The sequence below is a fragment of the Bos indicus x Bos taurus genome, chromosome 11 (assembly GCF_003369695.1).
Source record: "Bos indicus x Bos taurus breed Angus x Brahman F1 hybrid chromosome 11, Bos_hybrid_MaternalHap_v2.0, whole genome shotgun sequence".
NCBI lineage: Eukaryota > Metazoa > Chordata > Mammalia > Artiodactyla > Bovidae > Bos > Bos indicus x Bos taurus.
The window spans coordinates 103,559,388-103,584,050 of NC_040086.1; the positions used below are offsets into that span (position 1 = coordinate 103,559,388).

Consider the following 24,663-nt stretch of genomic DNA (forward strand, 5'->3'; position numbering starts at 1 on the left):
CTCAGGGGCTTTGGACTCAGTGCTGGAGTCAGAACTGAGCCGGTCTCGTGCCTCCCGACTGCTGCGGGGCCTGGGGGCCCGCAGGGCGCAAGGGACCTCCCCACCCTGGGGGGAATGGTCCCACCTTGGGGTGCGCTGGTAAGAACACAAGGGGCGAGGCAGGCAGGGTGGGGGGCACCTTGTGGGCCCACGTCGGGGGCTCAGGAAACGGTCCTCATTACTGCTGCCGGGCCTCTTAGACGAGCCACTTCATCTGGACTGGCGGGTGCTGGGACACCGGCGGGCTTCCCAGAGGAGGTGATGTTTCGGCTGGTCCAGCCTCAGGAGTGACTCTACAGCCTCCAGGGAGAGGGGTGGGTGTTTACGATGCTGAAAGCACCTTGGTTTGGCTGCAGCAGAGGAGGGAGGGTCTGGCTGTCCACCGGCTGAGGGACAGTGAGCCGGCCCTGGGCGCATATGCCACGGGGAGGGTCTCCGTCGGGGGCAGGGATTGGGGAGGTGAGTGGCTGTCAGGCTGTTTCGCTGGGGTGCAGAGCCTTCTGTTCCCAAAACGGGATAAGAGCAGGGTGGGCTGCAGTGTTTAGGACAGCGTCACAGGTGGGTGTGTGGCCATGAAGGTGGAGGCCTGTGGAGTGGGCTCCCTCAAGGTCAGCAGCTCGGTTCCAGCGGAGGTGGGATCATGGCAGTCCAGGGGCACAGGGCTCCCTGACACACCCCACCGTCACGCCCAGTCACTCCCCGCCTTGCTCCTCCTGCCCACTGCCCCCTCCTCCTCTCCTGACAACTCCCCACCCCAGCACTCATTGCGTGCATCGCGTGGGTCAGGTTCTGCGCACAAAGCGTCGCCAGCACCTCCTCTAATCCTCCTAAGAGCTCTGTGACTCCAGTGCCATTGCTGCCCATCGTGTGGATGGTGAGACCGAGGCCCACAGAGGCCAGTCACTCGCCCCAGGAGCCACAGCGACTCACCCCCCAACCCACTCTCCAGGACCTCAAGGGTTTTAGGCCAGTGGTTTCCAATCTTGAAAGATCGATACAGTCACTCCAGGAAAGTCAAAATCCAACGTGGCTGCGACCACGACCAGCCCCTCTGGGCAGAGCCTTGACCCCTGGGGCTGGACGGGAAGGGAGGGCCCACTCTGTCTGGGTTGGGCTGGATGTGGCCCCTCCCAGGAACCTCAGGAGAGGGGTCTGGGTCGGTCTGGAATCCCAGGCGGACTAAAGACAGCACGCGAGGTGTCAGAGAGGAGTTTTATTGGCTCTCGATTCTGTCGGGGAGCGGGCAGCTCCCCTCCGTCTCCATGGCGGAGCTGAGGGAGAGCTTGGATGGGTGTGTGCGTGTTGGTGATGTCAGATGGATCTAGGAATCTATACAGAGGCCAGAGACCAGAAAAGGAAACAGGAGACCACGCAGAACAGCCACGGGAAGGGCCACCTCCGGACCCTTCCCCCACCCCCCCTCCCCACCCCCACCCTCAGCCAATACATCAGAAACGAACTCTGGGGTTTGACAAAGGAACGGGAAGCTTGGGCACGAATCCATTAGCAAGTCCAAACTGAGGCAGGAAGCGAAGGGAAGAAGAGGGGAAAAAAATCGAGAATGCCCAAAATAGTAAGTCTTCCTCACTCTGCTCACGTCCAGAGTCACAGCTCTGCAGCGCTTTCGAGAGACAGCGAGAGCTGTGGTGCCCACACCGGGGGGAAGCCACTGGCCCCAGAGCTTGTCTTCTGGGAAGGCCGCTTGGCTGGGGAGCTTGGTCTGTCTTCTTGGGCAGACGGGGGCTGCCCTACGGGGGTGTTGGGGGGCGCTCCATGGCGGGGCCCAGAGGCAGAGAGAGAGCGCGCGAGAGCGGGCCCAGGAGAGGACAGGGGCTCTGGGGGCCAGGCTGCAGAGAGAGGAGACAGGGCCTCTGAGTCGGGGGCTGTGTCCCCCACGGTAGGTGCCCCTGGGCTTGGGGCAGCTCTCTCAGTGGGTGGAGGGAGGAGCCGCTAGGCCTGAGGGGGCCTGATGGGGGCTGAGCTCAGCTGTCCTCGCCTGGGGGGCTGGGGTGCTTGGGGCCGGTGCAGGGAAGGGCAGCCTGAGGCCTTGCTCCCAGGTCTTCCTGAGACCCACCTGTCCCCCTGTGGACCCGAGGGCATGTCTCAGGTCCCACGGGGCATCAGTGGGTCTTTCCGCCTCTGGTGCGAGGCTCTGTCTGCCCAACCATATCAGGGCTGAGCAGTGGGCTGCGTGTTTTACTTCTGAAGTGGGAGGATTGGCACAGGGCCTCCTCCCCACTCCATTTTCACCAAAAAGCCAGTTGGGGCTGCACCTCCCGAGAAACCCCCTTTTCTCCGGGCATCAGCGGGGAGGCGGGCTCAAGCAGGGTCTCAGCTGCCCTGGAAGCCAGGCTGTCTGGGGGTGGGGGGAGACAGGAGACTTGGCCCCCAAGGCTTGAGCTGCAGGACCCCAAGCCTGGTGGCCACCACCTCATCCTTGGACACGTAGGTAGACCGAGACCCAGGGACGGAGGGGCATGGCCAGGCCGAGCGGCAGAGGCGGCCGCGACGGAGGCCCCGGCCCCTGGCCCCTTGCTGACGGCAGCCCTGGCATCTGCAGCCTGGTGTCCGCACCCCGGAGCCCTGCCTCACTCTGCAGCTGGGGCACCTGGGGGCCCCACCCGCACCTGCATCACGCCTGCTTCCCTGCAGACCCAGGCCCTGGAGGCTGCTGCCTGGGGCGGCCCCACCGGCCTTCACTGGGTCTGACCCCTGCAGGGAGCCCCGAAGTGCCTGTGATGACAGGCACGCGAGGACCGCTGGGTTCGGGGCCCGGGGCCAGGCGGGGACCCCCCCACCATGGTCTCAGGCTCTGCTGGGGGCCGGGGGTGCGCTCAGACGTCGGTGCTGACGCTGCGGCTGCGGGAGAAGGCCTCTCGCATGGCCGACAGGCGGTTGGGGTTGAGCGCCTGCAGCCCCCCAAAGCCCCCGGGCGGCGGCCCCACGTCCTCCTGGCTGATGCTCCTGTAGGCCACGCGCTCCCCCCCGTTGCTGACGCCCTCGTCCTCCGGCTCCTGCAGGAAGAAGGCGGGCGGCTCGGAGCGGGAGCAGCTGCGGCAGAGGGCGCGGGCCTGCGGGGACCTCTGGCTGAAGGCGGCAGCCGGGCAGAGCGCCGGCCCGTTGCTCAGCACCAGGTTCCGGTTGGAGTGCAGCGGTGGCAGGCGCGAGTGCACTGCAAAGTCCGGCTCCTCCTCGTCCTCCTCCGACTCGTCTTTCTTGCAGCAGTAGTACTGTGGGTAGAGGGCCACAGTGACCCCCGGCCCCCGCGCGGGCCCGGGAGGGCGCCGGGATGCCCCCGCGTCATACACCCATGTCCCCATCTCGACCACGGAGGGGAGCTCGAGCCCAGGCGCCCCGGACTCCTGGCGTCCCTAAAGGAGGGGTTCTCTCATTTCACCCCTTCCCTGGTGGCTCAGCTGCTAAAGAATCCGCCTGTGATGCAGGAGACCTGGGTTGGGATGATCCTCTGGAGAAGGGAAAGACTACCCACTCTAGAATTCTGGCCTGGAGAATTCCGGGGACTGTACAGTCCATGGGGTTGCGAAGAGTCGGACATGACTGAGCGGCTTTCACTCATTTCGCCCCACAGCAACTACGGGGCAGGGGCAGGGACCGAGTCCCATCTGCAGGTGGGGACACTGAGGCCCAGGGGGCCGGGGTTCAGGCAGCCTGCAGGCGGCAGAGCTGGCCCCAGTCTAGCTCAAGGGGGCCGGGCTGCACATGTGGCTTGCCCTGCACACGTGGCTTCTCCTCCCGTGAAGACACAGGGCCTAGCACAGTCGTTGAGGGTGGGCAGGGCAGGGAGGCGCGGCCCGAGGGCTCACCACTGCGCCCCTCCTGGCAGCTGTGTGACGTCCGCTAAGGCCCTCACCCTCTCCGAACCTCTGCAGCCTCGCCTCGCAGGGAGTCTGGGAAGCTGTCACTGAGCCCTCACACGTGGAGGCTGGGCAGGGCTGGCTGCCTTGCACCTTCTTGGAGGCCTGGCCCTGGTGGGGGCCCCCGCCCTCTGCAGGGCCCTGCTCTGGGCTTCCCTCCCCACCCCACCCCCACGCCCCCGAGTACCTGGAGCCGGCAGTAGCACAGAACCGCGATGATGCAGAGCAGAATCACAGTCGCCAAGATGCCGCCGGTGATGACCACTGTCCCGGCTGTCATTCGCCCCCTTCTCCATCAGCGGCCTGCAACACACCCCGCCACCTTCACCGCCAGCTCATCGCAGGAGCCTGTCCTAGGTTAGGACGCCAAGCAAGTGCTCTAAATGGGAAAACAAGCACCCCTGGGCCGGCGGGAGGCAGGGGCTCGGGGCAGGAGGGACCCTGCCTGTGCCAGCACTTCCCGCGTCTGCAGGAGGGGAAGCTGGCAGCACACACCCTCGCTCTCGGCCTCTACGTGAGCGCTCAGCCTGGCACACTTGCAGCTCGGGCGAGTGGCTCGTGCACATGTGTGTGCGTGCGTGCTCAGTCGCTTCAGTCCTGTCCCACTCTTTGTGACCCCACAGGCTCTAGCCCGCCAGGCTCCAGCCCGCCAGGCTCCTCTGTCCATGGGATTCTCTAGGCAAGAATACTGGAGTGGGTTGCCATGCCCTCCTTCAGGGCATCTTCCCAATCCAGGGATCGAACTGGCGTCTCTGACATCTCCTCCTGGGAGGCAGGTTCTTCATCACCTGGGAACCCTAGATGACCAGCTCACGTGTTTAAAAACTGACCCCAGTGCAGTCAGGCTGAACGCACGGCTTTGTAACCTGCTTTATCACCTAACCAGCTCACCCTCATTTTTCTTTATCATTAAAATTTCTTCTGCAACATAACTTTGAACCATATTCCATTTTATAACATAAACGATCCCTTTCCTTTAAAATATCCAAATTATACATCACATAAAATTTATCACCTTAACCATTTTTAAATGTCCAGGTCAGTAGTGTTAAGTGTATTCAAATGGTCTGCAACCGATTTTCAAAAGTTTTTCATCTTTCAAAACTGAAAAACAACTCCCTTTTTATATTTAGGCTGTTGACATTAAAAAATTCTTAAGGGACTTCCCCGGTGGCCCAGTGGTTAAGACTCCACACTGCCAGTGCAGGGGCGAGGGTTTGATCACGGGTCAGGGAATTAAGGGCTTCCCTGGTGGCTCAGTAGATAAAGAATTTGCTGGAGATTCTGGCTTCAATTCCTGGGTCGGGAAGAAGCTCTGGAGAAGGACGTGGCAACCCACACCAGTATCCTTGCCTGGAGAATCCCCAAGGACAGAGAAGCCTGGCGGGCTACAGTCCATGGGGTGGTAGAGAGTCGGACACGACTGAAGCAACTTAACCTGTGGGTCGTGTAAATATTCCCACTGTGGCCCATTCCAGGTCACCGAGGTTTAACAAGGGGCTTTGCCGAGTACACCCTGTCTCAAACTCCCAATCCCTTCCATTCCCCTGACCCCAGGGAACAACATGGAAGGAGCAACTGAGTTCCTTAAAGGAAATCCCAGAGCACATCAGTTTATTTACAAACACTTCAGCGCAGAATCTGACAGGTGAGGACCTTTAAAAAGCCTCCGCTCATCTCCAAGATGCTTTCCCACAGTCGGCTTGTTCAAATCCAGATCCAGTTGTGTTTGGCTCTTTTGACTGTTGCTCCCCTTCATTCCTGCTCCCTGCAGGTTGTTTACAGAAGAAACTGGGTCATTTATCTCACAGAATTCTCCATGTACGAGAACGGGCTTGCAGTTCCTCCAGCAGCATTTCCCGTGTTCCTCTGTCACGGTTCTGCCCTCTAAATTGGCTTCCCACCACTCCACCTTCAGGGCCCCAGGACCGCTGTTCCTCTCATTGCGATGTTGGGATGAGCCTGGGCGTTCAGCTGCCCAGGCCTCCCCGCCGGCTCCTCCTCATTCTTTCAGCAGCGGCTGGGAATCCCTGAGGGATCTGTTGTCTCGTTAGGAGTTGCAGACAGAGACTGTTCAGAGGCTATCACCTGTCCTGCGTGTATCAGCTCCAACTCTTCTCTAAAGAATCTTCCCTATTACGTAGCTGGTAATATCAACAGACTGTCTGCAGAGGAAAAGCATAGATGCTCAGCTTGTAAATTTTTCAGTTTTCAGAACAAGTTGGCACCCCGTGAGGGCCGTGGCCGTTTTGCCATCTTATTCCCACTGGTTTATACGTATTCGATGCGTTTCAATCTCCTGCAGTCGTTATTCTTTTTGACGTTTAAATGATCTCACTGGGACCACGGGCTTGGCCTCCACGTGGGCTCCAGTGTCATTTTGATGGTGGTGGTGTAGTCGCTGAGTCGTGTTCGACTCCTTTGCGACCCCGTGGACCGTAGCCGGCCAGGCTCCTCTATCCATGGAATTCTCCAGGCAAGAATACTAGAGTGGGTTGCTGTTTCCTTCTCCGTGGGTTCTTCCCCACTCAGGAATCAAACCTGGGTCTCCTGCGTTGTAGGCAGATTCTTTACCGACTGAGCCACTAGCGAAGCCCCAAAGTTAGTTTCGTGGGACCCCGCTAACCCTTCATGGCACGTTGCTTTCAGGCATAAGATGTCCCAGTTCTTGCTGCAGTCCTGGGACGCTTGGCTCTCTTGCTGGGGGAAGTGGTTCTAGAGCCCACAGTCTGGGCCCTAGAGGTGTTAGTTGCTTCTGGCTTTGCAATGGTTCTGGGGTTTTTCAGTGGCCAGATCTAGGAAAGACTTTTTTTTTTAAGGGAGAGAAAAATGAACATGAGGTTATACTGATATTTCCACTTAAAATTAGACATGAAGGGGGTTTTCCCATGTTAAAATGTGATGTCTATGTGACTTTTACAGTGCAAATTTTATTTCCTCATAACATACACTTCATTACTTACTTGCTTTTTCCCATTTAAAAGTATCCTTACCAATGTTTTTACTAACAAGCTTACTGAACGGAATCTGGTATTTCTTATTCTTTTTGTTTTTGTGCCCTTAGGGGTGTGAAGTAAAAAGTCTGTTTCAAAGTCACTTGAAATAATTCTTAGTATGCTCTTTTTTCCCCCCACCACCTCAATATTTAGGGTCATTTATTTCAGTTAGTTTTTACTGTCTTAAAACACACACACACACACACACACTGATTTAATGTGGGACCTAAAAGTAGCTTAGCTTTTTTTTTTTTTTTTTAAAGGTGGCTTTAGTATTTTAAAGTCTTTACTGAATTTGTTACAATATTGCTCCTAGTTTTTTGGTTTTCCGGCTGTGAGGCATGTGGGGTCTTAGCTCTCCGACCAGGGATGGAACTGCAACCCCCTGCTTGGAAAGTGAAAGTGTCAGTCACTCAGTCGTGTCCGACACTTTGCAGCCCCCATGGACTGTAGTCCGCCAGGCTCCTCTGTCCATGAGATTCTCCAGGCAAGAGCACTGGAGTGGGTTGCCATTCCCTTCTCCGGGGGATCTTCCCGACCCAGAGGTCAAACCCGGGTCTCCCGCACTGCAGGTGACTTCATCAGCGTCTGAGCCACCGGGGAGCCCTGCCCGCCTTGGAAGGGGACATCCTCATTAACTGGGCCTCCAGGGAGTCGCCCGTGTGCTTTTTTCAGTGTAGAAAACATTTGGTTCCAAAGTCAAAAGCATAAAACCAGGTGCATTCAGAGAGGTCCTGCTTCCTCCCTGCTCTGTCCAGACTGACGGTTTCACTGAGTTCTGGGTTTGCCGTCTGTGGCTTCTTTCCAAAAAGGTAAGCAAATATAGATTTCCGTCCCCCTCCTAAACGAAAGTGACACTCTGTCTGCACCCTCCGCACCTTCGCTGGTTACGGAGACGTCTCTCCCCAGATGCCCCAGGTTCTTCTAGACAAGAGACTGTCTGCGGGGATCCCCGGCATGGGCCCCGCCATGTGGAGGGGCCCCGCTCACTCAGCCAGGAGCTGCATTACTCCCCAGGTTCCTAGGAATGCGCAGTGAAGAGTTTCGTGGTGTGCACGTTTCTAAAGTTGCTGATAAGCCTTGCCAAAGACTTGCTGGAATTTGGGCTGATTTTCCTTCTTCCAGGAATGTGCGAGAACTGACAGATGGGGCTTTCGTCGGGAGACTCAGGGGGTCTGGCGGTCGGAGGGTCAGGGGTGAGGGGACCTGAGCCCCGCGTGGCGAGGCTGAAGGCTCAGGGGTTCCCCATAGGCTCATCTGCAGGGTCAGGTAGCCTGGCAGGGAGCAGCTGGGCAGGGGCGCCGTGGACCCCAGTCCACAGACGGAGGAGGATGTGGACGTGTCCGTGGGGTCGGGCCCAGCCAGCGCTGTGTGTCAGAGGCCACGCGGGGAGGGGCCCCCAGACCCCGAGCAGACAGATAGAGGGACAGAAAGGTAGATCCAGACAGGCCCAGAGCAGCAAGACAAGACCCAGACTCAGAGACAGCTCCAAATTCAGACAGACAGAAGTGTAGACAGGCAGGTCCAGACAGCTGGGCCCACGGGGCCCGGTCAGGAAGACACAGCACAGGCCACACAGATGAAGCAGCAGCCCCAGGGACCCCTGCATCCCTGGGCACCCTGCTGGGCAGCTCGACCTCCCTTGGCCCCCAGGGTGGCTGAGGCCAGCCGGCCCACCAGCCCTGCCAAGGGTGCAGGCCGACCGGGGCCTGATCCGGGGAGCTGGGTGTGCAGAGGCGGGGGCCAGTGGGGGATGGGGCCAGGGGCCAGGCCTGCTGTCCATGTGCGCTGCACGCCCTTCATGGAGGTGAGGCAAAGCGAAGCGGGCAGCTTCCGGCGAAGCACCGGGCCCCACGTGCCCACACACTGCCCTCCGGGGACTCACAGGGCACAGCTCATCTCAGCCTGACCCTGGGGTGGCCAGACAGCGGGCAGTGGAAGGGGCCCCGGCGGCCCTCCCTGGCCTCCCGGGGGGTCGTGGGGGGTAGCAGAGGCACTGGGACCCCAAATTTGCCGATGAAGAGACTGAGGTTCAGAGTTGGCCAAAGTCAGTCCCGCTGGCTGAGCCAAAGCCCAGCCCCCATCAGTTCACGCACGTGAAGCATGCGTGTTGTTTCAGGTTAACGGGCCCATCACAGCTGAAGGCCACGGGGGACCCACTCCCTGCCGCAGGGAACCCAGGGCCTTCCGGGCCCAGAGGGTCCCACAGCCTCGTGCCCAATGCTGCTGCCCCTCTGGACACCGCTTGCCAGGCACGGGGTGGAAAGGACTCCCCCCACCCCAGCTGGGCCGGCCCTCTTCTGTCTCCTAGGAAACAGAACCGGGGCCTGGAGACTGGCCAGTCCCTACTCCCTTGGCCCTGGGTGGAGACATGGGTGCCCAGGCTGCAGCAGGGCGGCCTGAGTGTGGAGCCGGAGGAGCTGGTCCGCGGGAAGACAGGACGGTGAGCCAGCTGTGGGCCGGTGTACAGGCCCCCAGCCCTCCCTGGGGCCCATGGGGTGACTTGCTGTGAACACGCTGCCTTGCGTGTGTCTCTGCTACTTGAATCCCAGAAAGCTCGTCATGGTCCTGCCTCGTGGACAAGGGGACTCGCCGGGTGGGAGAGAAGTCTGGCAGGCAGGACAGGCGTGAAACCAGACCCCGCCCCGGCATGTAAGCTGCTCCCTGCGTGGCCCCGTCTCCTGCCAGTTGCAAGGACAGGGCTCCAAATGCCTCCTTTTCTCTGGGCCTCAGTCTCCTCCTCTGCAGAATGGGAGCGCATGGAGGATTCCTACAGATGGCAGGTGTGCTGCACTTAGACGCACCTCCCTCTCCACATCTAAACTTTCAACCGGGTTCCCGAAGGTGTGGCCACACAGCCCCCTCCCAGGTCTGACACAGATGGCCCCTTGGTCTTTCTGGCTCTGAGTGGGGGGCCCCCAGCGGCGGGCAGCCTGGCGGCGTGATGGGAGGGTGCTGGCACAGGCCAGGCGCCCAGGGCTGTCAGCAGCCTCGGCTCCGACACCCCCGCCCCGTCCAGCTAGAGTGCCTCAGCCTCACTCTGCAGACATGGGCATGCCGAGGAGCAGCAACGCCCGAGCCAGGCGCTGGTCCCAGGACCAGGCCCGGCAGCAGGCGCCCACGTGCACCCCCGGCAGCTTTGCTTATGCCCCAGCCTGACATCAGCCCCTGAGAGTGACGTGGCTTCCTCACCCCCACCCTCCAGCTGCCCCTGTACCCTCACCCGGCCCCACCCCAAAGGTGCTCTCCCCTCCGCCTCTGCAGGCTTTGCCCTGCCATCAGTGCTCAGAACACGCCTCCTCCTCCAGGAAGCCTTCCTGGACTTCTCAAAGCAACTCACAGAACCTCGGATGCCAGTGCTGCAAGGACCACGTCCCACACCTCTGTTTAACGGGTGAGGTAGGAGGAGACCAAGGCCAGTGCAGGGGTAGTGGCGGGGTGGGATGGGGGCACACTCGGGACCTCCCGCAGCAAGTCAGGGGAAGAACAGCAGCCAGAGGCCCTTTCCCCAAGGCCCAGGCCTTGCTGAGCTGTCACTTTCCCACTCTCTTCCTGCGCTGGGGACTCTGCCCAGCGGGACACCGAGCAGTCTGAGGGGCCCTTGTCCAGCCCACGAGGGCAGGCGGCCAGGTTGGGGAGCACCCTGCCATATGCCCACAGGGAACCTGGGTCACAGGCAGCCCTCTGGGCCTCGGAGTCCTCCGTAGGCTCCTCTGTAGTGTGGGTACAGAAGGAGGTAGAGAACCGACTCCGGTCAGCTCTGGACCTCAAGAATCTAGGTGTGCGTCCTTAACTGGCCCTGCCTGTGAGGGGTCCGGATAACTGAGATGTACGAGTTTCAGGATCACGAACGTGAAAACGCGGAGCTGCTGATTCAAGCATATCAGGATGCAAACCCCTGCAGGGCTGCAAACGCTTGACACACTCGCCTGGGAGCTTAGGGGGAAACTGGCTAACCCAGCGAACGGCTGAGTACCCCAGAGACCAGCAGACAGCTTTGGGGCTCAGGGGGTGCTATTGTGTCGGGGAACCATGGGGGGCTTCCTGGAAGAGGAGGCTTCTGAGCCATCCCGGAAGGATGGCTATCTGATGGTCCGGGCTGGGAGAGGAAGGTGAGGGACAGCGAGGGGCCACGGGGCCAGTGACAGCCTGGGGGAGCCGCCCGCCGCTGCCACGCCTCCTCCGGCCCCCGCCCCCACCCCAAGTCTCTTTGCAACGCCTGCCTGCCCGCCAAGACGATTTGGCCAGGATTGCGCTGAATTGTTAATCTGCCCCCTGGGACCATAAACGGTTTTAAAGCTTTATAAACGGCTTTGCTTCCTGGTCCCGTCCCCGGCTTTTACAGGGACAAGCTGAGAGAGGGGGGCCCCCTCTGGGCACCCGCAGCCCCGGAGTCTGTGGAGGGGGGCTGGGCGGGCCACAGCCCCCTCCCCACAGCCCGTCTCCGGGGAGCCGCCGCTGTGCGGGCTCTGGTTGTCTCCTGCAGGTGTGACGATGAGGGAGTGGGGGTGGGAGCAGGAAACGCCTGGCAGCAGAGCCAGACGCCCCCACCTGCCTCCCGCCACCCGCCCCAGAGCCCCTCCCCTGGCAGAAGACCCCCGTGTGGCTGCCATCTGGACCACATGGCCCGCCCCGTTTCAGACCCTCCGATTCTTCTCTGTTCCCCTAGCTCCATCCCACCCCTCCCTGTCTTGAAGACCAAGGACTGAGCCTCCTCAGTCTGTCTTGTAGGCAGCGCCCCCTCCCCGCCCGCCAGGCCCTGCCTGCTGCAGGGCACACAGCAGTGCCTCCTGAAGGCTCAGTCTGCCGCTTTCAGGAGCCAAGGAGAAGCCCAGCCCTGCACCCCCCGCACTGGCCGGGCCTCCGGCTCAACCCGTCCAGCCACTTCTGGGACCAGACCCTGGGCAGCCTGCAGAGGCCCAGGCCTCAGTGGGTTTAAGTGCGGCCCTGGAATCCGCCTGTTTCGCTAGCAGCACCTTAGACCAAACAGCGATGGTGCTGCTCCTTTCTAGACCGGGAGCCAAGGCTGGGGTGGAGGGCAGAGGGCAGAGGGCAGAGGGCAGAGGGCAGAGCATGGCTGGGGACCCGGGTCTGCCGCCCCCCGCCAGCCTCTCCCCGCCCTGATGTCTGGTCCAGGGCTTTCCCTCCGCAGCATCTGTCTGGTTCCTGGGAGCCCAAGGGCCCCGCCGTCCGCGACCGGGAGTGGCCGGAGTTCCTGTCTAGACCTCCTCCACATTTGGCCCTAATTTCACGCTCCGCGGGCTCCCAGATTCCTGCGTTTGGTAATAAATAGACGGCGAAGCGCTCCGCATCGCTGCGGCCGGTCTTGGAGATCTTACCCAGAGCCTGGCTGGGGGTGGGGGTGGGTGGTTGGAGCGGCCTGGAGCCTGGAGAGGCTGTGCCCAACCGCACCTGGAATGGCCCCCCGCGCCTCCCTCCCCACCCCCAAGCTCCATCCTCAGCCAGATCAGCCCAGCCTGGAGAGCACCCGGGCCAGCTGGGCACCAGGACCTAGTGAGCCGGGCCTGTGCCCACCCTGGGTCCCAAGGCTGGAGGATGCCTGCAGCAGCGGGCCTTGGTACTGCCAGGTGGGTTGGGGCCGGGTTACCGGTGTCCAGAAAATACTGTGGATGCCTCGGGCTGGTTGGCTCTGTGGTCTGGACTCCTCCAGGGGCCCAAGAGCACAGGGCAGTCCCATTTTGCCAGCCGTTTCTGGGGTTCACGAATGTCCAGAAGCTCTCCCCATAACCCTGCTGAAGAGCCTCTTGGGGTGAGCAATGCAAGAGCAGGGCCCTGCCCACGGTCCATGGCTCTGCTGCCCAGCCCAGAGCAGGGTGCCCGGCAGGGACTCAGGGGCTCTGACTGTGAATGAAAGATCTGCCAGGCTCCTCGAGCTTCTGCAGGAGGAACCAGAATTTCCTAGTGGGATCCCGGCAGAGCTCCAGAGTGGGGTGGGGAGGGAGACTGGGGTGCCATGGGGAGCCACTCCTCCGGGTCTCAGCTCAGCATCGTCAGGGCTCAGGAGGACATCGGTGACCACCGCACCTGCGCATTGATCTCACCCCGGCTCCCCCAGGGTGGACCGCAGGACACACCCTACTCCCGGACCACGTGGGAAGCAGGGCTTAGATGCATCTCTCTGCACAATCACCCAACTCGAGTTTCCCAGAGGTCCACTGAGGCTGGAGGACTGAGTCAACCCACCGTGAAAGAGGAAAACCCAATCAGATGGACACCCCGTTTTTGTGGCCCTGCTCGCCTGCTGGGGATACAGCTGGAGCTGAGGAAAGAAGCCGGTGGCCCTGCAGTCCAGGAGGAGAGCCTTCAGGGTGGACCCCAGGGCCTGGTGGCTGGGGAACTGTGGGCAGCAGGGGTTTGCCACACATGAGTGGGCCGGGTGGCCCGGCTTCCCCACTGCCTGGGCACCCCCAGCTGGGTGGCCTTCCTGGCCCCTCTGGCATGGTCCCCATGTGGGCACTGTCCCCAGGGAGCAGCAGGAGGAGCCCCTCCTGGCCTCCGTTAAGGAGCTGCGCCAACACTGCCCGGGGTCTCCCTGTCCTTTGGGACAGTGGGTGGTGCCGGGGGGGGGGGCGGTGCCTAGTCGTCCTGGTGGGAGGCCTGGCCTAGAGGGTCCTCTTGTGAGGCCGGCGTTCAGAATCTACTGCAAAATTAAAGCCTGAGTTGTGATTGCTGCTGTCCAGCCCGGAGCCCCTGCCTCCCCCCACTGCCCAGCTCATCCAGAGGAGCAGAAATTCAGGGTGCACGTGCTGAGGACTGCGGTCAAAGGAAGCTGGACCCCTGGCTCCCTGGGGGCCGGCCTGGGGGTGTGAAAGGCTGTGAACACATCGCCGCCTGCTCACCGTGCCAACGGCTGGCTGTGCCCCCAGAGGGGGAGCCTGGCTCAGGGTCACCCTGACATCTGCACAGAGGGAGGACCACAGGCCAGCGACCCTGAACTGTGTCTCTGGGCCCCCAGGTGGCAGCAGGAATCGGGCGGGGGGTGGGGGGGAGGAGGGTGAGGCCCCCAGCTGGACATTGAGCTCAGCAGCACCCAGACCTCACCGGCCTGCCCTTCTCGTGGCCTGAGAGAGTCTGCATGCTGTGGAGACGCTCACAGTTCAGGCCCATCTCTCTGGTGAGCCCCCCAGCTGTTGATGTCAGCGACACTAACACAGCAGAGAGGCTGCGGGGGCGTCCCAGGACCTGGCATTCCTGCCCATGCCACCCCCTTGGGGCTCCTGAGCCTAAGTCTGGGCAGGTCCTGGCGTCCCTCCGACACCCTGGGTGGCTCCCCTGGGCCTCACAGTAGCAGTAAGCACAGGGTCCTGTCCTGAAAACCTCCTCTGTGCCAGGCCGGGCACTACACCCGTGACCAGCATCCTGAATCCCTACGAGGGTCTGAGCAGGGTTGTCATGGTCCTCTTGGCCAACAAGGAAACAGAGCGAGACACAGCTCACACGGTTTGAGGCAGGGAGCAGGGCTGAGCCTGCGTGCACTGCCCCAGGTCAGTGTCTTGTCTGGTCTCCCCTTCGCCCAGCCCACCCCTGCCTGCCTATGGGTGGCGGGGTACACGTGTCTCCTGGCCCCCCTCCGAATGGAAGCTCCTTGAAGGCAGGGACCTGGCAGTCCATCTGCCACCGGGGGGCAGGGCCTCCCAAGGACACAGAGATGGCTCCGCGCGGCAGACGGACTGAATTGAGTCAGGGTCCGTTTGGCACGGCTTGGCTGAGCAGGCCCTGAATGTGCGAAAGCGAGGGATGGGCTCTCAGCCCTGCGGCCCCCAGCTCTGGCACGGCCGCCCCCAGCATGTCCTGGGCAGGTGGAGGGGATGGTAGACATGGTGGGCACTGCAGGCCAGGTCAGGGCACAGAGGGTGGGGGTCCCGGTCAGGAGAAAGGCACTGGGGTGCCCCATTCAGGGGCTTCCTGGGAGGGTGGTTTGAGACCCCCGAGGGAACCCCAGCTCAGCGGCAGGCTTTTCCTCTCCCTTAAAGTAACCATGTGCAGAAGCTGGGTTCTGCTGCCAGACAACTTTGTTTTTACTTTCCTTGTCTAAGACCTGGGCACAGTCCCCGGAACCAGCTCAGGGCTGGGTGGCTGTGCAGGAGGGGGCCCCGGCCAGGGCTCCTGGGACCGCCAGAGCTCTGATCACTAAGCATGTACGAAATCTAAGCGCTGGGCAAGGGCTCTGCCTGCCGCATTTCACTTCGCCCTCACAGGAGCTCTCAGCACGGGCGAGGAACAGACACGGCGTGTCCAGGTCTGCCCAGGGCACAAGCAGGACCCAATTTGGCCCTGGCCCAGGACTGCAGCTCAGCCCTGGGATCCACAAAACCCTCGTGACTCAGCCAGACCCCGGGGGGCAAACAGAGGCTCAGAGACTCCGCAGGGCACCTGTCCCCGGTGATCCAGGACTGCCCACCCGTGGCAGGCTGGGCTTCCGACCCCGCGGCCGCACGGCTGTCCTGGGCACCGCAGGGCAGGGTTTCGGGGCCAGGCGTGACCGTGAGCCCAAGGTTGGGGGGCCTGCCTGCCTGGGGTCCTTCCCCTGTCTACAGAGCTGGCCACTGCCCAGGCCTGAGGGGGCCACAGTGACATGACCCCCCACCACCACCAGATCGCTAAGGCATCCAAGTGAACTGGCCACCCCCACCTGCATGAGCCTCCCACCCACACTGTGGCTGGTCCTGGCCACTTGCCTGAGTTCCTTTGACATGTCTGTTGTCTATTATGTACTGGCGCCGACCCCAACTTCTGAGACCTCCCCTCTCCGTGAGGGGCCCATGGGTGTCCAAGGGTCAACAGAGCAATACCACTGTGGCTTGGGGACCCCCCCCACAACCCAGGCCTAACCTCAGGGCACTGTCTGCCTGGGTGAGTCAGAGGTAGGAATGGCCCTGAGACAACACCAGGCTTCAGCGCTCCATCACACCCCCTTCCCTCCTGCCTCCTGGACCCTGGGCCAGACTGGCTCCCCAGCCAGTGCCTGCCCCCTTGAGGGCTCCCCTCAAATTGGAGATTCTCACCTTAGGCCGCACTGGCTTCCCCTGGGGGGCTGTGGGCTGCAGGGATTCCTCTGGAAGCTTGTGCTCAGAGGTCCAGGTGGGCTGAGCATGCCCGGGGGCTGCTGCTGCTGCTGCTGGACCAGGGAGCTCGCTTGGAGGACTGCTGTCCTGAAGGATGGGCCCCAGAGCAAGGCTGGACTCGCAGTGGCTCCCAGTTGGCTCTGAATAAAGCCACTTCCCTAGGGCCAGCCTGGATGCCCTGCCTCTGCGCTGTGGGGGCACAGGCCTGTCTTTGCCCCACGGCCCCTCGGCTTGGGACGCCTCTGGGACCGCTGCCCACTTCCTTCCAGGCGGCCGATTCCTTCTGACCCTGCCGGCTGATGCCCAGGTCTCCCCATCTGCAGGAAGCCTGGCCCTCTGTGCACCCAGCTGTGCTCTGCATACCCTGTGCTTTCGTCCTGAGCCGCCGCCTTCCCGCCAGTCCCCGCAAGGCCCTGGGAGCCCCCGCACTGTCAGCCTGCCCTTGACGCACAGGCTCCAGTAAACAGCAGGCGCTGTCTGTGCCCCTGTGCACTGAGTCACTGGTCACAGTAGAGCCCCTGGCAGCTAAGCACTGGAGGAGGCAGATGGAAACTTTGGAGCCATTGATGCATTTCCGGGAAGAGGCTCAAGCCAGCTGTGAAGGGCTCATGCCAGAGGGGTGAGCAGAGGAGGGAGACTGAGGCTGCTGAGCCCAGGAGGCCCTGACCACATCTGCTTCCGCTCCTGGCCTGCTCTATGGCATCAGGAAAGCCTCACTGCGCCAGAGCCTCAGTTTACCGTCTGCGAAAGCATACGGGGACAGCGCCTGCGCTGCTGGTGCTCCAAGGAGACAGCGCAGGTCACATCCTTTAAGCCTCACCATCATCCTTGGCTTCCCCGGTGGCTCAGCGGGAAAGAATCTGCCTGCAGTGCAGGAGATGCAGAGGACATGTGTTCAATCCCTGGGTCTGGAAGGTCCCCTGGAGGAGGGTGTGGCAACCCACTCCACTATTCTTGCTGGGAAAAATCTCATGGACAGAGGACTCTGGTAGGATATAGTCCCTGGGGTCACAAGGAGTTGGCCACGCCCCAAGTGACTGAGCACACACACACGTTGTCCCTGGAGTCAGAATAATTGACTCCATTTTACAGATGAGGAAACTGAGGCTCAAGGAGAGAATGACACTCGCTTAAGGTCAGTGACAGGCAGAACTCGGGGCCAAGCTGGAGGGACGAGACTTTTACAGAAACGCCGGCCGCCTCTGGCATCGCACAGTGATTGAACAAACACCCAGCCCAGCATCGACAGCCAGTCCCCGTGTCCTGACTCCAGGACTGGAGGGGCTGCCTCGTGCTCTGGGGAACAGAGGCACCTGGGGATGAGAGCGAGATGGTTCAGAGAGAGGTCACGGTCAGCGCAGACTTCCGGGGAGGCGACAGCCCTGGTCTGTCTGGGAGTCAGACAGACCTGGGGGTGAATCCAGGCTCCTCGCCCTAGTGCCAGGGCGACCACGGGCATCGTGTCCTCATCTTCAGAACAAGATGTTCATGCCAGTCTCCACGAGCATCTGTGGGTGTGGGCAGTGTGCCAGCCTGTGCCGTGTGGAGGTCACGGCAGGGAACAGGACCAGGGTGCCAGCCTCCTCCTGGTCCTCAGGGAGCAGGACTTCTGGGGAGCCCCGAGCCTGGCCTGAGATGCAGGGATTCTTGACAGAGCCCTGCTGACTGCATCCCCTCTGTGTTTTGAGTGCTTTTTTGCTGCATCCCTGGGGCTCCGCCTCCCCACCCACCCCTCTGGGCCCGAGTTCCCTGCTTGCCTGCTCCCCGGGCCTGCTCTGTCTCGCGCCAGGCCCACGGTGGCCGCGGAGCCTCTGCACACTGCCCTCTCTGCCTACAATGCCCTGCTCTCATAGGCTGTGTGGCTCTTCCCCTCATTGCACGCAGGTCTCTGCTCAAATTTCTCCTCCTGAGAGACCTTCTGTGACCATCTGTCCAAAATAACCTCCCTCCCCACCATGGCTCCCGTACCCCAAGAGGCTCGTCCTTACAGCCCTTACCCCTTTACACATGATACATTCATTCATTGTCTGTCTCTTCTCCCAGGAATCTGAGTCACTGAGGACAGGGGCTCTGTCTGTTCTGCTTCTTGCTGTATCCTGGTGCCCAGAACAGTGGCTCGTATCACCTCAGTTAAGTGATGAATGAATGAGTGAATCCAGCAGGAAGGCTCAGGAGGGTGTTGACAAGGACAGTCACCAGGTCAGTTCTGCTTTTTAAAAACTCTGTGGCTGTGGGGTGGGTGGCTGGGCACAGAGGCAGGGTGGGAGGGGCCACCTGGAGGCTAGCATAGGCTTCAGATGACAAGAGGGGTGGAGACAGAGAGAAGGGGGTGACTGGGAGGCAGGATGGGGGGCGGTGGAGGGGAGTCCTGGGGACCCCGAGGCTTCAGGCCTGGGTGTCTGCATGATGGGGAACCCCTGAGTCTGCAGTGCTCCTGTCTGTGAGAGGCAGCATGGTGTGGCCCAGGACTTGCCTCCAGGCTCGGCATCACCCTGGGTAAGCTGCTTAACTCCTCTGTGTCTCAGCGTGCTCACTGACCAAGTGGGGGTGATACTGAGACTCCCCTCATAATTGGGAGCACTAACCTACATCCTGAGGAGCAGCCTTGGCTAATCAGGGTCCTGGCCAAGATGGAGGAACTGGGCTGAGATTTAGCCTATGGCCTGAAACAACTAAGTATCCAGGACAAAATCTATGAAACAATGGTTCCCAAGGCACTGGCATCAGGCGATGAAGGCCCATCCTCAAGAGATGGGCAAGGAATGAGGACAGTCCAGACTGAACAGGCTCCCCACCTGGTGAGAGTGTCCAGGCTCCCCACCTGGTGAGAGTGTCCAGGCTCCCCACCTGGTGAGTGTCCAGGCTCCCCACCTGGTGAGTGTCCAGGGTCCCCACCTGGTGAGAGTGTCCAGGCTCCCCACCTGGTGAGAGTGTCCAGGCTCCCCACCTGGTGAGAGTGTCCAGGCTCCCCACCTGGTGAGTGTCCAGGGTCCCCACCTGGTGAGAGTGTCCAGGCTCCCCACCTGGTGAGAGTGTCCAGGCTCCCCACCTGGTGAGAGTGTCCAGGCTCCCCACCTGGTGAGTCTCCAGGCTGCAGGGCAGGGGAATCCAGGTGGGGCCTGGTGGTCCCCCTGAGTTGGGGAGAGAGAGCTGACTCCAAGGAAGCTGAGTGATGCTACTGCACACGGCAGGGTCTTAGGCAGGAGGAGCTACATAGAACCATGAATCTGTGCAGAGGGTCCCCTTGATTACTCAGGTACATACCAGTCAGCACAGCTATGTGGGTGAAACTCCCTGAGGTCAGAGAAAGAAACTTTTTTTTTTAAGAGAAAGAACCATTTGAAAAGATTCTAGGGAACAATACTGGAAGCTCACACAGGTCTGGGAATAGTTCCTGCTCCTATCAGAGAGGAAAACTTCATAATTCCTGGAGCATTGGTTAGAAAATTCAGAGGGCTTTGACTAAATGTGCTTTGTTCCTGCCTCCCAAAGCATAACAGCTAGGGCTGAAACCAGCTGTTTTCAAGTAACAACCAAACCCCAGAACAAAGCTCACAAACATATACAGGGGATGTAGCACCCAACAAGGTAAAATACACAAGGTTAGCATCCAGTAAAAAATTCCTCGGCATGCAGACAAAAACAAATACAATCCACACGGAAGGGAAAAATCAACCGGAACTAACCCAGAAATGGCACAGATGATAGAATTAGGAGACAAGAACATTAAAATAGTTATCGTAACTGTCGCCCACATGTTGAAACACTAGAGAAAAAATTGGACACGTTAAGTAGAAACATAGAAGATGTTAAAAAGAACGAAATCAGATTTCTAGAGATAAAAAAAGACACGACGTCTAAGATGAGAAATACACTGGTTCACTTAGTGCAGAAGAGAAGATCCGTGAACTTGGAGACGGCGATAGAACGTATCCAGAATGAACACAGAGAGAGAAAAGACAAAATGCAAATAAGTGAACAGAGCCTCAGTGAGACGTGGGAAACTTCAAGTGACCTCATCGATGTGTAACTGGAAATCCTAAAGGAAGGAGGATGCAGAAAAGATGATCAGAAGTAGTCCTGGATGAAACATTTCCAAAGTGGGTGAAAACCTATGGACCCACAGATCCAAACACTCAGAAGCACAAACAGAAGAACCACGAAGAAAACAGCACCAGGAACATCAAACTCCTTAAAACCAGGGATGAGGACAAAATCTGAGAGGAAAGGGCACAGGCCGTGGGATACAGGCAAGAAGGATGGCCGACTTTGCGCTGGAAATGATGAAAGCCAGGAGACAGTGGGTAGCATCTTCAAAGAAGGCACACCAACCTAGAATGCTCTACCCAGCAGAACACCCTTCTGACGTTAAGGTGAAATAAAGGACAGTATGAGCACTGTCTCCTCTTCTTGACTAGAAAGCCCTGTAGGGCAGGGCCCACAGCTCAGCTCCTTGCCAGACTGCACACGCTGTCTGGACCTGCTGCTGGAGGAGTCTCATTTTCTTGCTGGGTTTGGGTTCCCAGTGACCCTACCTGAGCAGTGGGGGGGAGCCACGTGGGAAGTTCCCTGCTTTTGGGGAGGCCAGGTGGAGTGTGGCTTGTCTTGGGGGAGGCCCAGGTGAAAGGAGCAGTGGCCCTTCAGGGGCTCACCCCACTGGGGACCCTGCCTTCTGGGACCCGGGCCCTGCCAAGTGAGCAAGGAGGAGGGGGGTGGAGGCACGCTGGCATGACGACCTCGTGCTCTGCATTCCCCTCATTATCCCCACAGGTGTGTGACAGCACAAAGGAAATCTGCATAATGTTTTTAAAAACAACCAACCAAAAAATATATAAATTTTAGCTGTTCACAAGGTTACAGGCAGTTTCCATGGCTACCGTTGCAAGCCGTACGCACCGAGGTGAGGAGGTGGGGCTCCCTTTAACCCAGTTGATAAGGGCACTTGTACAATTAATTTTGGCCCAGGAACCAGGCGCCTGGCTGCTGGGCTGGAGGCAGCGAGGAGGGCAGAAAGCAAGCCAGGAGGTCCCTGTCCCTCCCCCGTGCCCCCCACCCCCGCCCGCCCACCGGCCAGCACGGATTCTGGTGGCTAATTAGAACAGCACCCGTGACTTTACGGCTCTCTCCAGTGTAAGCTGGCTTTTCAGGCAGGGAATCCCCGAAGCACCAGCAGCCCTGTGGGCTCGGAAGACAGCATGCCATCCTCCCTACAGGTGGGCACTGAGGACCGGGGACCAGGGCCATCCAGGAAACCACAGTCAGTGAGATGAAGGCCTGGGCTGCTGGTGCACTTGTGAACTCCCGCCCGGCATACCCGGCGTGGCCCTGAAATTCCCACCCCCGCTGGAGACCACCCAGAGCAGACAGAGGGGCCAGGGCCAGCCCTTCCTGCTGAACCCAGGCCGGGCCACCTGCCCTGGAGCTGCGTGTGTGTGTATGGGGGGTGGGGCAGGCACATGTGTATGTGTTTGTATGTGTGTGTGCATGTGTGTATCTGCCTGCGTATGCTGTACACGTGTGTGTAGGTTTCGTGTGCACATCTGTGCAGGTCTGTGTGTGCGGTGCTAATGCGATTGAAGAGCAGATGAGCAGAGGCAAAGGAAAATCAAGCCACCGGGTTTTTCCGAAGACACAGGCAGGACCATCTCACACTGGGGGCCGGTGTCTCCACCACTCTGTCTGGATACACCCCTTAAGTTCAGGGGACCTGGCACCTGCCACGGAAAGCCCCCTGGACCCCGGCCCTTGTCTCTGACCAGTGCAGCTCATTTAAGTCAGGCTCAGCGTCTGCCTTGTGGCTTCAGGGAGGGTCTGCAGTGGGTGTGGGGAAGGGAAAGGGGGGGCAGAGGGTGAAGGGTGGGTGGGCAGCCAGGGGACCCGCGGAGCAGGTGCAAAGAGGCTGCTCTGAGGTGGTGGAATCAGGGACTCCCGGGACCCAAGCACCCATGTCCTGTGGTCTTAGAAAATCAGAATGCCTGGGCCACAGATGCCGAGAAGCGGAATCCCCCGTCTCCTCCTAGGTTCAGAAGGGCCTTTGGACGTTACCTGGCCTAATCACCTGCTCCGTGAACAGTACGGGAACTTTTCTTCTCTTGAAACCACAATTCATCCAAGGTGGTCAACCCGAGGTGTTGGATCTCCAATTCTCCCTAGTGGGGCAGAGGAGGGCAGGACCACCTCTGATGCTCAGTCAAATGCTAAGCTTTCTGTTCCTACCTGGAGTCACTGCTGGTTCTCTCCAAGTACAAGCCAGGGGGGCCCCTGAAGAAGGCCCCCCGGCCTGTGCGCCCCCACCCTGGGGACAGAGGCCTCATAGGGCAGCAGTCAGCCCCCGGTCCATCCTCACCCCGTGCCCACTCACTCGCCTCTTCATTCGTCTGATGGTTTATGAAGCTCCACTGCCCACCGGGCCTGCCGGCACCACAGCTGCAAACTTGCCGCAAGCCCTCTTCCACCCTCGGCGACCGCAGCCAACTCAGCAACCCCCTTTTCCACTTCTGGGGGCCACTCAGATGCCCTGGGCAGTCTTCCCTGGCCCAGGCACCAGCGAAAACTCTGTTCGAAGCAATCTGTTTACATCCATTTTCCCTTAAAAAAAAATTGGGCTCAGCCATTTTTAAGTGAGTGTAGGCGTGTTGTTGAAAGGGCCCGTCTTGCAGATTAAATGATTTTTTTTCAAAATCAGGAGTCGCTGTCAGTGAAGAGTGGCATTAACCCCCAAGGCCTGGCCAGGAGCCGAGGCCCCACCTAGTGAGGCCGTGAGTCTGGAGCCGTCAAGCAGCACCTCGTCTGACGATCACGCTTCCGCCGCTGGAGGGCGGTGGGCGCTGCTTGGAACAACCCCGGGTGCTGGCTGACCTCCTGCCAGGTGGGCTGACTTCCTATCTCTGTACGTTCTGAAGCCTTGCTTCCCCGAACAGGCTTGGATGGTGTTGCTTCTGACTTGAGATGTCGGGGGAGGGGGTGGTCCTCAGTCCAGGGAAAGTTGGCAGAGGCCAGTGCTCCCTCCTGTCCCCAGCAGGTGCGGCTGACCTTGACCTTGAGAATGGCACAGAAACATCCAGCCACCCAACAAAACCTGTAAGTGCCCCACTTGGGTGCCAGCTCTGGGCTCCCTGGTGAGCCAGACCGACAGGTACCATTCTTGACGGGCTCCTGGGCTGTAGACGGAAGGAGGCCAGGGGCCACAAGCTGCAGAGCCGGGTGCTCACCGGCCGAGAGCGTGTCCTGGACCTGACCTCCTCGGGAGGTGGCATGAGGTCAAGGTCGCTTCCCTAACAGGCAGACCTGTGCCAACCATCAGGGACCTTTCAGGCAGGGAGGCGAAGAGGCAGGAGGACCCCTAGGGACAAGGGTCTCGAACGTTCCAGAATGGAAGTAAGTGCGGCAAGGGATGTCAGTGATGAGGCTGGGAGTGGTGGCTGGCAGGGTCTGTCCCCTGCAGGGCCCCTGGACTGTACCAGGCGTCTGGGAGCTGGCCTCAGCAAGGACGGCTTTCAAGGTGGCGCAGTGGTAAAGAACCTACCTGCCAATGCCGGAGACACAGGAGACGCGATTTCAATCCCTGGGTCGGGAAGATCCCCTGGAGAAGGGAATGGCAACCCACTCCAGTGTTCTTGCCTGGAGAATCCCGTGGACAGAGGAGCCTGGCGGGCTCCAGTCCCGGGGGTTGCAAACAGTCAGAGACGAATGAACATAAACACGGGGTACCAACACACGCGACCACAGAGAACCTGAGCTCCAGCCCCGCCCACCAGAGCCAGAGACCCCGGAGTCCAGCACCAGGCTGCATGTGTCACGCTCCTCTGGCACGCGGGGTCTCAGGTGGGTGACGACGAGCCCTCACTGTGAGAGGCGGATGACTGCCCTGTCTGTAGGGACCAGAGAGGTTCAGTCACACACCTGCGGTCACCAGCGGGAGGAGCGTGGGCCGGGTCCCAAGCCCGGGCCTGTTCTGAGCTTCCCACTGCACCTGCGGCCCAGCCAGTCCCCGTCCATCCCCACCCCACGCCCTCCTCCTTGCCTCACCTTCCCTCATCCTGATGTCTAAATGCACCGACGCAGAGGGCAGACAGCAAAACCAGACACAGCCCAGCGGTGGTAAAGTGTTAGTCGCTCAGTCGCATCTGCTCAGTCCCCGTGGACTGTAGCCCGCCAGGCCCCTCTGCCCGTGGCATTCTCCAGGCAAGAACACTGGAGTGGGTTGCCGTGCCCTCCTCCAGGGGATCTTCCCGACCCAGGGATCGAACCTGGGTCTCCTGCCTTGCAGGCAGATTCCTTACCGTCTGAAACACCAGGGAAGCCAAAGCCACCGTGAAAGTGATTGTTCAAGATGCAGCGTTGTAAAACAAAATATTTTTGGGGAAGAGAAATCTGTTTAGTAATTAGGGGGAACTCTCTCGTGTAAGAAGTTCCATGACAATTAAAGTTGACTATGTTTTTCATTTTGTAAACAGGTTTGCACTGAGCCAGGAGCCTTCTGCATAATGAGCACTTTAACCAAACAAACCCCAAACACAGGTAAATACCAGACGCTCACAAAGTTACAAGAGTGGCTGCATTTTCTGTGGTGAAACGGACTCTTTTCACTGTCTTCCTTCAAGCCAGGACTGGATCATCGCATCTTGGGGTCGGCCCTCTCAGAGCCATGGTTGGCTTTGTGGTGTT

At 60.0% G+C, this 24,663-nt stretch overlaps 1 protein-coding gene across 1 annotated transcript in view; it reads right to left on the reverse strand.

Annotated features, from left to right (window-relative positions):
• Nucleotides 1-1,237: 1,237 nt before the first annotated feature.
• The window catches only part of FAM163B (family with sequence similarity 163 member B), a 29,534-nt gene continuing 6,108 nt past the window's right edge, over nucleotides 1,238-24,663 (reverse strand). Inside the window, exons 2-3 of the mRNA XM_027556821.1 lie at nucleotides 4,102-4,217; nucleotides 1,238-3,269 (exon numbers count right to left, since the gene is read on the reverse strand). Of these exons, the coding sequence (XP_027412622.1) occupies nucleotides 2,874-3,269; nucleotides 4,102-4,194 (489 nt within the window). The 5' untranslated portion in view covers nucleotides 4,195-4,217 and the 3' untranslated portion in view covers nucleotides 1,238-2,873. The remainder of the gene's footprint in view (nucleotides 3,270-4,101; nucleotides 4,218-24,663) is intronic.